Consider the following 12,239-nt stretch of genomic DNA (forward strand, 5'->3'; position numbering starts at 1 on the left):
GAGGAGATTTTTGTAGTGACAAACCTGCAGAGAATTTCCACCTGGCGCTGTAGTTCATCTCAACTTTTACAAGATTTATTACCTCTTTCGGCTCATTGTTTTAGTTGTGCAGTGCCCAAATTCACTGTTTTTGTTCACTCTCAGTGATCTCATCATTATTTCCAGATCTTAACATTATTTCCAGATGCAGCAGTCAGCTGTTATCACTGAAAAAAACTCTAAAAACACATTGTACACTACTACCCTGGCAGCACCAAACGGCAGAGAGATACATTTAGCGACTAGCTAGTGAACTTAGTATAGCATTTAGCAGCTGAAGAGCCAGACATTTCCATCTGGAGTTGGTGGAGACCAAAAATGGAGCTAAAAGAAGATTAAATATCGGACAAACAACTCCAGCTGAATGCTAATGTTGCTGGATGTGTGAAAAAGGCAACTGTTTTCTAGCATGTTTTAGTAATGATATGTTAGTGTTGTGTTTGTAGCTTGTTGTGCTGCTTAGACAGTCACAGTAATTTAATAGCACTTAGTCTATATTATAGGATTGCTTTGGGGATAATTAAATTTTTTTGGAGGGAGTTAAAGGGGTCATTATGTAGTTTCCAGTGGCCACTAGCGGTGCGGTTTTAAGATTGCTACCAGGCATGTGCTTGTACACGTGCTCACTTGAACTCATGAGCGAGCAGAATCCGAAACACAACCACTTTCATACAGAAATCCTGCAATAAACGCATGCAGGCTGTGGCAAAAAACGATAACTAACTAAAACTGTGTTGTAGGTTTGCAAAACTAACCAAAATGAAAGATTAAATGTCCTTAGTTTTCATTTATTTGTTTATTTTATAGGACCTAATAAGCCTGCATTTCGAGTGGATATGAAGCCGGGGGATGTTGCGGGGCAGTTGGTCTGGCCGGACCGTCAGTTCAGCGGTGCGCGCGTTGATTTGCCGATAGGCACCTCTTGGTGAGCCGCGGGTGTGTTATGATTTTGTCCTCCGCGTGAAGAGCTGGCACGCTGCCTGCGTGAGAGCCCGGGGTCAGGGCGGCGTCTGGACGCAGCCTAGCAGGTGGCGACCACAGTTAGGAGGAGAGCCTCATGTAACGTTAGGGGGAGGCTAAAGTAGTCTGGTAGACCCGGGGGGGGGGGGGGGGGGGGGGGGGGGGGGATCAGCTGCATAGTTGGTGGGATTTGAACATGTTTCTATCATCTTTTTTATACATACTGTGTACAAAATAATATGAATGCAACAACTGTATGGAGTTGTGTTTTGTTATTACTGCATGTCAGCTAGTGTGTGTTTTATGGGCTCATTGATATCTCAGCCAACCTGTCTCTTTGTGCTTCACATTGTTTTAATACCTATTTGTTTTATTAATAAAAGGTTTAGATTTTAATATAACTGCTTTCCAGTCATACTGGAAAAGCCACAAACAACAGGGTGCTAGCGACCTGTTGTTTGTGACTCCAAGGGGGGCCTCCACTATCTTCCAGTTTCTTAGCTGTCCATCAATTGTATTTCACCTATTTAACTAAGAATGATAGAGCTAGAGACTGATGTAATGAATTTCTTGGGACCACTGTAGGATTAGGGTAGTTTAGCTCTTAGGGTTTTCTGTATGTAGTTTAGAAATTATACTGTAGATTGCATGTGCTTCATTTATTTGAAGTATTTATTTTGACAACATGTCAGTACTTCATATTTAAAAAAGGGTGTCCCTTTTCACAAATATTTCGGATTGTACTTGTATTTTAATGTTTTGTGAAAAAAACTAAACTGGACTGAACTAAACTGAACTGAGTTTGGCATCGTGCAGCAACAAAGTCTAAAACGAATAAAAATTTAACTAAAACGCATTTTCCAAAAATAAAAACTAAACTAAACTAGCAAACCCACGTTAAAAACAAAAAGTCAAAAGAAATAAAAATAAAAACTAATGAAAAATCCAAAACCATAATAACCTTGATCGGTACCTCTGAGGGAAGCTGGCACTGGTTCCGTAGACATCGATGACTGGTGAATAGACAGAAAAGCATCTTTAATGTTTTCCTGCTTGGATGGATTTGCTGCTGTAAGAATAAAAATGCCGGGCTTTGCTCTCAGTGAATATATGAGCTAATTTACGTTTATGTATTAAGTTGTGTTACTTTGTATTGATGCTTTGTTTTATCACTTTGTGAGAGACCAGAAGGGTCCACTTGAGTTGTTTTTGTTCCTACACAGAATCTGTATTGGATTGTAATCTAAACAAACCCTGCCATCTGTGCCTTGTGTTTTTTCTGTACCGTAGCTTTTGGCAGTGCACCTGATGTTCAATCACCTGCTATCATAAGCATGACATGAGTACAAAGATTTGTAGAGATACAATTCAGAGTCTAACCTAAGTAGTTTATGTGCTTGCGGGGAGATCCATATCACAACAGCACTAAGCAGGCAATACATCTTCAATTTTGACTGGTGCAAACTTTGCTGCAGACCTTTGACCCTGCTCACAGCCAGGGCAGTGCTGGGAATGTTATTCAGGCCTGCCTTGACATGGGTGGTCTCAGGGATAGGGCAACATAATGACCCTTTGTTAGTGATACCTTGTAAGTTGTACTGTCAGAGACCTCTGGAGCACAGCCTTTAGCCTCTCCATTCACTTTTGATGACATTTTAAATTGATGTGAAGGATGAACTGGGAGCAATAAAGAGGAAGTTAGATTTTCTTTTGTGACTTAATATGAAATGCAGCAGCCACTACAAGGGCTGGGTATCATACCTCAATGCCTTTGTGGAACAATATGTGTCCGTGGCACCAACTATCAAAAACTGTCAAGTACCAAAAGTTCGCACTGAATGTTTGGTAGGATTTTTTGTTTTTCGTCACTTATTCTTTGATCATATACTGTGGTTTCCTTTAAAATCACAGTTTTTCCAGCTTTAGACTATATTTTATTGATCTTATTAAAGCAAAGTTATCCATACTGAAATGTCTCAACAACTATCAAACGGATTGCCACAAAATTTTGTACAGATATGCATGATGTCCAGTTGACGAGTCCTAATGAGTTTGATGAACCTCTAAATGTTTTTCTAGTGCATCTATCAGGTTGACAGGTTGTAGTTTTGAGTGAAATTTTAAGAGTAACTAGTGAATGGATTGCCTTGAAATTTGGTACAGACTTTAACGTCTCCCTCATGATGGATTGTAATAACTTTGGTGATCCCTCAACTTTTCATCTAGCACCATCTTTAGGTCAAAATTATAATTTTTAATAGCTGTAATACTTTGGTTTATGACCAAATACCTGCAAAACTAATTATTTCCATCAGCCTCAGCTGTACTTTGTGTTCGGTGCTAATTATCAAATATTAGCTTTCTAATACACTACACTAAGATGGCGAACATGCTAAACATTGAACCTGCTAAACATCAGTGTGTTAGGATTGTTATTAGCATGGTGATATTAGCATTAAGCCTAAAGCACAGCTGTGTGGCTGTGTAAGTACAGCCTCACAGCGCTGCTAGCTTGCCTGTGGACTGTTGTCAAAGGAAAGAAATGCCAAACTTTCTCTGGTTCCAGTTTCTTAATTGTGAGTATTTGCTGATTTTTCTTTAACTTGTGTGAGAGTAAACTGAGAATCGCTGGGTTTTGGAGTGGTGCCAAAACAAACAATATAAGTAAAATTCTACTAAATACAGAATATTTGCCCTGGTAGTGGATATTTCAGTGCTGCAAAAAATAACGTGACACTAATAAAGTCTGCTTTCTACAGGGGCCGGTGTTTTTCTGCTTTCATCTGCTGAGAGTGAGCAGATCAGCTTTCTATTTGACTGCATCGTCAGAGGCATCTCCCCCACCAGAGGCCCCTTTGGACTGCGGCCAGTTTTGCCAGGTCAGTACCAAAGGTGCTTAAAGCTCCTTAGCTGGAAAGGACCGGAAAAACCAACTGCACATAAGAGTTCTTCACAGAAAGGAAAAGTTTAGTTCTCAGGACTATTATATAAAGAAAGGGCAATGATCTCAATGTGATGCTTATTTGGATAATTAATAGCCACGCTGTTGCCAAGGAGTATGAGCAAACACTTAAGTCAACACTTGCCATTTCAAACCCTGCATGGCTCCCCTTCTGTGCCTCCAGGGATTTTTCATGCTGGCTCCCTGGAATCCACCCATTTTTGGCAGAATGAGTCAGAGGATTCCTCAGTGGATGGATGTGCTTTGATGTGACTAAATTATGACTGACAGCTGTTTTTTTTTTTTTTTTTACGTAATTGGGTAATCCTCTGAAGCAATTTTATAAATTTAGTCAAACGCCCTAACCCCTGACTTAAGTGTACTGAATGTAAAGCTTTGGGTCACCTTAAACATCAGTAAGAGGATATCTACTGTACTAACTGTGATTATGGCAGCAAATTCAATTGTAGTCTATGTATAGTTGACTGTGTAGTGCTACTGGTGGGCGTGCTGGAGGACGGGACGAGTTCCCAACAGCCATTCATTGTTGTTGGGTTTTTTTTTTACTGTTATTAAAGCAGGATTGTCTGACAAGATTTTAATTTGTCAAAGATGCCAAGCACACTGGTTAAATGATAGACCTAATGTGTGAATTTCATTATCTCCATTTGTGAATATTAGTATAATAAAGATCAAGTTCAACTTTATTGTCCCCTAAGGAAAATTTGTTTTGGGCATCCGTGACGCACAAGGCTGCAGTAACACAGACTTCACAATGACACACATCATACAGTCCGTACCATACATTTACATTGCGTTGCACTGCACAAGTATCTGAGACACTACCCCTATCAGTAATTATTGACTAAATAAGTAAAGCCTGAATAATATTGAAACTAATGAATAATTTTGTTCAATTGCACTTGAGCTCATAAAATAATGAATAATACGTTTTCCAAAGAGTTAAAATGGTAGAATATTGCTACATTATACTGTAGCGTGTCCACCATCAGCTCTTTCGCTCTCCTGTTCATCTACCAACCACTGTAAAAACTCGACAGTATCTGCTTAGTTTCTTTGCTAAAAAAAATACTTTTAGGTCTGTTTTCTGCTGCATAACTTGTTTTTGCACAATAACATCAACGTTGTTCATTTAAGTGCTGAAAGTGGATTACAAGAAAATGAATACATTTGATAATCTGTCAAAGTTTTTGAGAGGATTTGCTGCTTTTCTTTGTCTTATGTGATTGGAAAGTGAATATCTTTAGGGTTTTCACTGTTGGTTGGACAAAACAAGGCAATTTGAAGACGTCATGAAGAAATACTATAAGTTTCAGCCCTATCTGATATAAAAGAAGGTCCTCCACATTGTTAAAACTTTCCGACACCGAGAGTTTTAGGGTCTTTTGGCTTGTTGTTTTGGTTTTACTGTTTTGATTCAGCGTCACTGAAACTGTTTATCGATTAGGCTCTGATCAATCCACTGTACACTTCCTGCACAGCAACAAACAACAGGATTAGCCTAGCTGGTAAACATAGGGGAGCATTTTAGGAGCTGAAGTGGAGTTGGTGGAAACCAACAAAAGGAGGGTGAATATTGCACTTACATCCTTCAGGTGGACACAAATACCAAATCAATGTCCATGTTGCTCCGTATCTGCTGAATGTGCAAATAAACTGTTTGCTAGCATGTTAGCAAAGTATGTCATTGTTGTGTTTACAGCCTGTTTTTGCTGACTCAAAGTGACTAAGAAATCAGTTATCATCAAACATAGAATTGGTAGAAATAGTCTCTGATACAGACAAGACAATGCTCTCATCCCTCATACCTTTTATCTGTTATTTTATTAATGCATTTGGATGCTAGATCTAATGTTACAGCCGTTAAACATTATCTGCTCCCCTGCTGTCCACTTTAACACCTTCAATTTTCCACACTAGCAGTTTTGAAAAATGTTCTCACCCAGTGTGCAACTTAACAGGAAATGTGGGCCAGGCAGCTGAGGGGGCTTGTGGGATATTCTGGTTTTCACACATCTCGCCGCCCAATCACAGGTTGAGCTCATACTCCTATTATTGTGGTGTGTAGTAGAATAAATAGCAGGGAGGATGTCGGAGGGAGAGCAAGGGGTCAAAGTCACAGTTCACGCAAGTAGAACAGCCAAAGCCTCCTAATCACTCCGGGCATGTATGTAACCTCATCCACAGGATTCCGCTGCTGCCTCCCCCCTTTCATTTCATACTCTGTCACCCACTGCTTGACTCTCTCCTTCATTTTATGCTCTATCTTATTCCTCTATGCAGCCCTTAATTGCATCTCTTGTTCTCACTTGTGGTTCACGTCAGCCCTTGTCTCCATCCTACACAGCTCCTGACTAAATATCTCCGCCTTTATTTTGTGTTTGTGCTGTTGTGTTTCTAGGCTCACTTGTGTGTCGAACCGTTTCCGCCTCTCTCTGCCTTTTAGTCTCCAGGATACAAATTTTATTGCCGTGAATTTTAAACCTTCAGTAAGAGAACGTTCATCTAGAAAATTACAGACATAACGAGTAATCAAAATGTCATGTGGTGAGACGATAGGGATAACTATGGCAGCTTGTAAATTTTAACTGACTAGCTAGTTAGCTTTACCGACATGAAATATAACTTTTAACTTATACGGTTAAAATTAAAGGAATAGTTTTACTAATATTCACTTGATTGCCAATAGTTGTATCATATGAGAAGATTAATAACACACACACATATGTTTACAGTAAATTTGTAGCTGAAGCCAGCTGTAATTTGTATTCTTTGTTCTTTTGTTCAGATTAAATAAATAAGAATTAAGGTTTTAATTAGAATGAATTTAGAGGTGTTTGTAAGTGGGTTTTGTTACCTTTGGCCAGAGTTAAGCTACATGTTTTCAAACTTAATTCAAAGCTAAGCTAACCGGCTGCTAGCTGTAGCTTCAGAGTTAGTGTGCAGATCTATCACATTTTCCAAAATGTTGAGTTGGTCCTTTAAAATTTGTTAGAAAATAATGTATAAACTACGATTTTATGATTTAACAAGTACAATATTTTCCTCTAATTGGGTATAGCAAATTTGTTGGAGAGCAGTAAGAAATAAGAATCAGCTTTTATTGCCAAGTATGTGTACACATACCATACGAGGAATCTGACTCTAAGATTGTACAATGCTCACAAAGTGCTTACTTATACAATAATACAGTAACACAATGATGCAGTAATAAAATCAAGCACAGGCTACAGTATAGAGAACACATATATACACACACTATAAACAAAACAAAATAGATTCAGACAATAGTGCAATGAGCAGATTGCAAAGGATGCAGGAGTAAATTATTATTACCATTACTGTTATTGGTATTTTAATATATTATTATTGTAAGAGAATAGAATAGTCTTTATTGTCTTTGCACTGTGAAGGTACAACGAAATTTAGTAAGGGCTGTTAGTCAGTTTATTTAGTTTCAATTCCTAATCTCATAATCATAGACATGAGAAAAATGTAGTGAGGACATACTTTTGAAGCCTGTGTACAGCTCACTGCCATCTTTGCCAGTTTGCCAGAAAATCCTAATTTGGTCAAAGTGGGGGAGGAAGCGTGAGTGGAGCTTAGCTGGGATGAGCAAACCGCAAAAATACGGCATGTGATAGGCTGCGACACCTGTTAGTCAAGTCTAAGACGCACTCCTTTTTTGATCTCTTTGGCTGCACTGCATTTGGTCATGCTGGCATGCTGCTTGTCACATAGCAGCAATGGCAGAGAAACCTGCTTAAATGGAGTGCAGAGGAAGTATGATGTTGAATTTCTCTCAGATGATGAACAGCAGCAGATAGTGGAGATGCTGTAGTAAGCAAAGCCTTTGAATGAAAGCAACAATACACCACCGCAGTGCAGAACCTTCATTAAGACGAAAGTATGTTTTCATCATGACAAAAACAATGTGGTTATAATAAGAATATATTCTACAAGTATTAAGTGTGAACTTTACAAGGTTTGTACAAGTATTTGAAATCTTAGTCTTAAACTTTAAAATCTTAGTTTGAATCTTACCAATCATCTTTAAGCTAGAATGCAGTTGGTAAATTTCCTTAAGCCAAATGCATTTCCTGAAATGTGAAGTTATATTTCTTTGTACTTTTGCGATGCTTTGTTTTTCAGCAAGCAACCTGGGGAGTCTGTGCCTCCTGGTGTTTGTGTGATGTACAGTAGGACAAGAGAGTTTAGTCTCTAGCTCAAGATAGAAGTTTAAAAGGAAGGAGAATAAATTGATAATTGAGAACATTGAGCTGTCTGACTAAATGCAAAAGTTAAACTTTAGTTGAAATCTTAGCTCTGAAGCTTTTAGTTTGGATTTCAAATCAATGTTATTTTAATTTGTCTACACTAGACTGCAGTGATACATTTATTAATAGTTCATCTATTTGCATTCCTGACATACATTGTTGCATAATCAGATTTTCAGCTGGGAATATGTGCCTCTTGATGTTATGATTTGCATTTTGTTTAAATACCAGTAGGACATACAGCCTTTTGTCTTCTAGGCATGTAATCAACATATAACTATATGAGACAAGGGGCATCAGTAGCAAGACTCACTGAAGTCATGGAACAGCTTGTTCCAGTCTGTTATATTTTCATTGTTGTATACTCTCGGTACTCCACATGCAGAATGTGATCTGAACCTTTTGCAGAGTCCATTTACCACATAACCGTTGCAGGCTTGGACAGATAACAAAAAATTGATCCACTGTTAGGGTTGACCTTGGTGGTCCATGGTACATTAGATCCTAGAACAGCACCAACAACAGCAGAGCGCGTACCAACAGAGCCACGTGGCAGCGCTATTAATAAACCCTGCAGTGTCGTACAAAAACTGGTGTTCCCCTGCGTGACCCTCGCCCAAAGGCCTGTGACACTCGCTGACGAAATATTGGTACACAGCACTCCTGCCGAAGTGTTTGTCAGTTCTTCTTTCATTAACAAGTTGTGGCTGATACATTTATTTCCACGGTGCCACAGAGATGTGACTGAGACCCTTGTGGTTCAAAGTGTCTCTCCCTGTTTCTCTGGAGTAGTTGGATGTGTTTTCACAGCTGTGCCTGTGTCAGGGCAGTACAAAATGCTCAGCTGCGTCACATTTGATCCCACATCTGTGACAGTAGCAAGACGCACTAAACATACCCTGTAGTCACTAATTAGTTTGAATGTTTTATAACAAGTTGTACATATGAAATAAGCCTTTTTGTGGATGAAGTTGTGCTTCGGATGCTCTTCTTAACAGACCCCAGCCCCGCCAGTCAGACAAATTTGGAGGAGAGGTTGAACCACGAGGCCCAGGAGCTGGAGAAACGGCTGAGCATGCTCTCTCACAGAAGCAGCACAGGTAGAGGATGTTACTGTAATGCTCTGCTCTCTTTCAAAGGCGAAACTGCAGCTAAATGTTTGCCCATTTTACAAATCTTCCTTCCCTGAAGGTGTATCTTTCATTACATATTCATCCCAAAACACCCAGATTCATTCTTTTACTACAGGGATCCTTCTTCCTCAGCAATGAGTATAAATCATACATTGGCTTTTAATAATGCTGTGTTTGGGTTTAAATTAAGTTTGCAGATAGAGAAGGGTGATTTATAGTTCCTATTAAGTGTTGAATACGAGGAGATTATGTTTTAATAATAAGGATAATAATAATTAATGTTTTATTGATGACATGATGAAAGCATTTTTTTTTTGTTAAAGCCGTTGATTAAATCCAATAAAGTTTTATTGATATCATCTCTCTTGGCAGTCTCGTACTGCACGTCTGCTGGGGGGGACGACCGCAGCATATCTGGCTCCTCCGACACGTCAGACACCAGCCAATCAGACTGCAGTATTGGTAGCCGGCTGGCCATTTGGACCGAACCGGCATCCAACCCATCCGAAAACATCGGCCATGTGGGCGCTAAAGCGGCATTACAGAGCATCGAGAAGCTCTCCGTCAACCAGGGAGGTGGAAACCGGCCGTCTGCAAAACCCCCCCGTCAGCTTCAGGAGATTGGCCGTCAGAGCTCATCTGACAGCGGCATCGCCACCGGCAGCCATTCCTCTTATTCTGGAAGTTTCTCCTCCTACACAGGCAGCCTGGATATCACCCCCGGGGAGGACTTTGGGTCTGTTTTCAGTTTGCCTCCCCACTTGGCTCAAGACCTGAGCCCTTGTACTTGCCCCACTTCCTCTGGACATGAATACCAGGTACCAACATCACTTAGGTATCTCTATGACACTCCCAGGAGTCTGTTACAGGAGGAGAGTGGGGGCGCCAAAGATAATGAACCCTCCACCCCAACTAAAGACACCCCTGCCTCTTTAGGCCTCACAACAGACTCAGCAAGTGTCAATAAAAGCAGTGCCATGACCTCTGAGGGTCCATTGGAAACTTCTAACAGTCAGTCGATAAGTGAACACTTACAGGGACCCTCAGAGGAGAGTAAGAAAACCAAGGTGGCGCCCTCTAGTGAACACCCAAACTCCTGTCACATCTGCGCCTCTCTCACATCTGTCTCCAAAACAATCGTGACCATCTGCTCAGTGTGTGGCGGATTTAAGGTGAGTGGAAAGATATCTTTCGGCGTCAGTTTTGCTGACTAAAACCTTGTCTTTTTACAGATTTGCCAGAAACAGACTAGAATTGAGCTCAGTTGTAAGTGTAGTTCTATTCTCCTCGGCCATCTGTTTGGCTCAAGACTTGAAAAAATGGCATCTTCCTCCTGAATGTGCTTGGTTGTATAACTCGACGGTAATAAAGTAACAGCTTGTGTGAGCAGGCCTCATCATCACGCTATCATCTGTTCTGAAGCTTGCCGTCAGTATGACCTTTGTGGTATTGTGCAGGCTGATGGTGATGTTGCTCTGCGTTTGGTGTCAAAACAACAAACGGTCCTGTGTCCCATCTGTCTTAAGAAGTTAGCCTGTCAGCGGTCAATTGTGGTTGACGCTGTCATTGTATCCAGCAGATTTTGACCTTGGGAGTGTTTTCTCTTTTTACACCTCTATGTCCTATTTATTGCTAAACTCAATGCTGTTTGGCTCAGGGAGGGTTCTTTTTTATGGGAATAACATGTCATCCAAGTTTATTTGCGGCTTCTATACCCAGGAATAAGCTCCTGAGCTGTCGCTTTCCTGAGTTTCTCCTTGGCTTGGCAATCATAGCGTTGGTGGCAATTCTGGAGTTGGAGTTTGATTCATCTTTGCTTTAGGGCTGCCACTAACCATTATTTTCATTATCTGTTAATCTGGGGATTATTTCCTAAATCTTTTGGTCATGAAGAAAATGGCTGTCCATCACAAAAATCGCTTGTTTATTTCAAAATCCAAAGATATGCAGTTCAATATCAGAAAAAAATAAAATAATGTTCACATTTGCGTTGCTGGAACCAGAGAATGTTTGGCATTTCGTTTAAAATTGACTTGAATCTACTATCAAAATAGTTGCCTATTAATTTTCTGACAATCACCTGTTTCATTAATTTACTAATTGTTTCAGCTTTACTGTGTTGTCTCCATTGTGTCTACTATTGATAAGCTGCTGTAAGTGAATAGAAGTGTTGGGTTTTAGGACAACCCCTGGATTTTGAGCTCTATCCTGCTTGGCTGTGATAAACAGCTTTACATCATTTATACCTTTTGAACTTGTGATTTTGTTCCTCATGTCTGTGAGGATTTATAGTAGAAATCTGCAGCACATTTATCAGATATCTTCTTGCATTTGTAGTGCCTGAGCTCCACTCTTTTAAGGCTGAGCTTTAGCTCTGATTTACATTTCCTTGGAAATCCTTATCATTTGAACGAACTTGGTCGATTTTTTTTTTCTCTTGGTCAGTCACTTTTATTGAATACTCTAAACTGATAGCTCCACCTGCTGGCAGTGCATTTAGTTAAGAATGCAAATTGCATTTGAAAAAAAAAAGTCCAGTGAGTCCTCGGTGAACTAAATTAAACACAAGCTGATGGATCAGGCGTGAGCAGTGTGGGAGGGCATTTATCATCCTCAGCAACATAATCCTCCCCTGTATATTGGCTCACAGTGAAAGAAAAACAACAACAAACTAAGTACATGTGATTTCACATTTTGGAATTTATTTATGAATGCATCAACACCATTGTATTATAATTAATTGTATTGTAATACACACTGTTCAACACAAAAATTGTTGTTGAATATGCTCTGTGTGATGGATGCTTTTGTCTGATATTCAGAGCAGCCATGACACCTCGCAGCTTTGAAACTGCACAGTCCACTGTT

The 12,239-nt window shown here is 39.9% G+C and overlaps 1 protein-coding gene across 4 annotated transcripts in view; it reads left to right on the top strand.

Annotated features, from left to right (window-relative positions):
* Positions 1 to 12,239, top strand: part of LOC123981077 (protein Dok-7-like) — a 42,280-nt gene that overhangs the window by 8,221 nt on the left and 21,820 nt on the right. For all 4 annotated transcript variants that reach the window (XM_046065707.1, XM_046065706.1, XM_046065704.1 and 1 more), the window contains exons 5-7: positions 3,759 to 3,878; positions 9,237 to 9,338; positions 9,744 to 10,543. In XM_046065707.1, coding sequence (XP_045921663.1) covers positions 3,759 to 3,878; positions 9,237 to 9,338; positions 9,744 to 10,543 — 1,022 coding nt within the window. The remainder of the gene's footprint in view (positions 1 to 3,758; positions 3,879 to 9,236; positions 9,339 to 9,743; positions 10,544 to 12,239) is intronic.

Source organism: Micropterus dolomieu, linkage group LG12 (assembly GCF_021292245.1).
Source record: "Micropterus dolomieu isolate WLL.071019.BEF.003 ecotype Adirondacks linkage group LG12, ASM2129224v1, whole genome shotgun sequence".
Lineage (NCBI taxonomy): Eukaryota > Metazoa > Chordata > Actinopteri > Centrarchiformes > Centrarchidae > Micropterus > Micropterus dolomieu.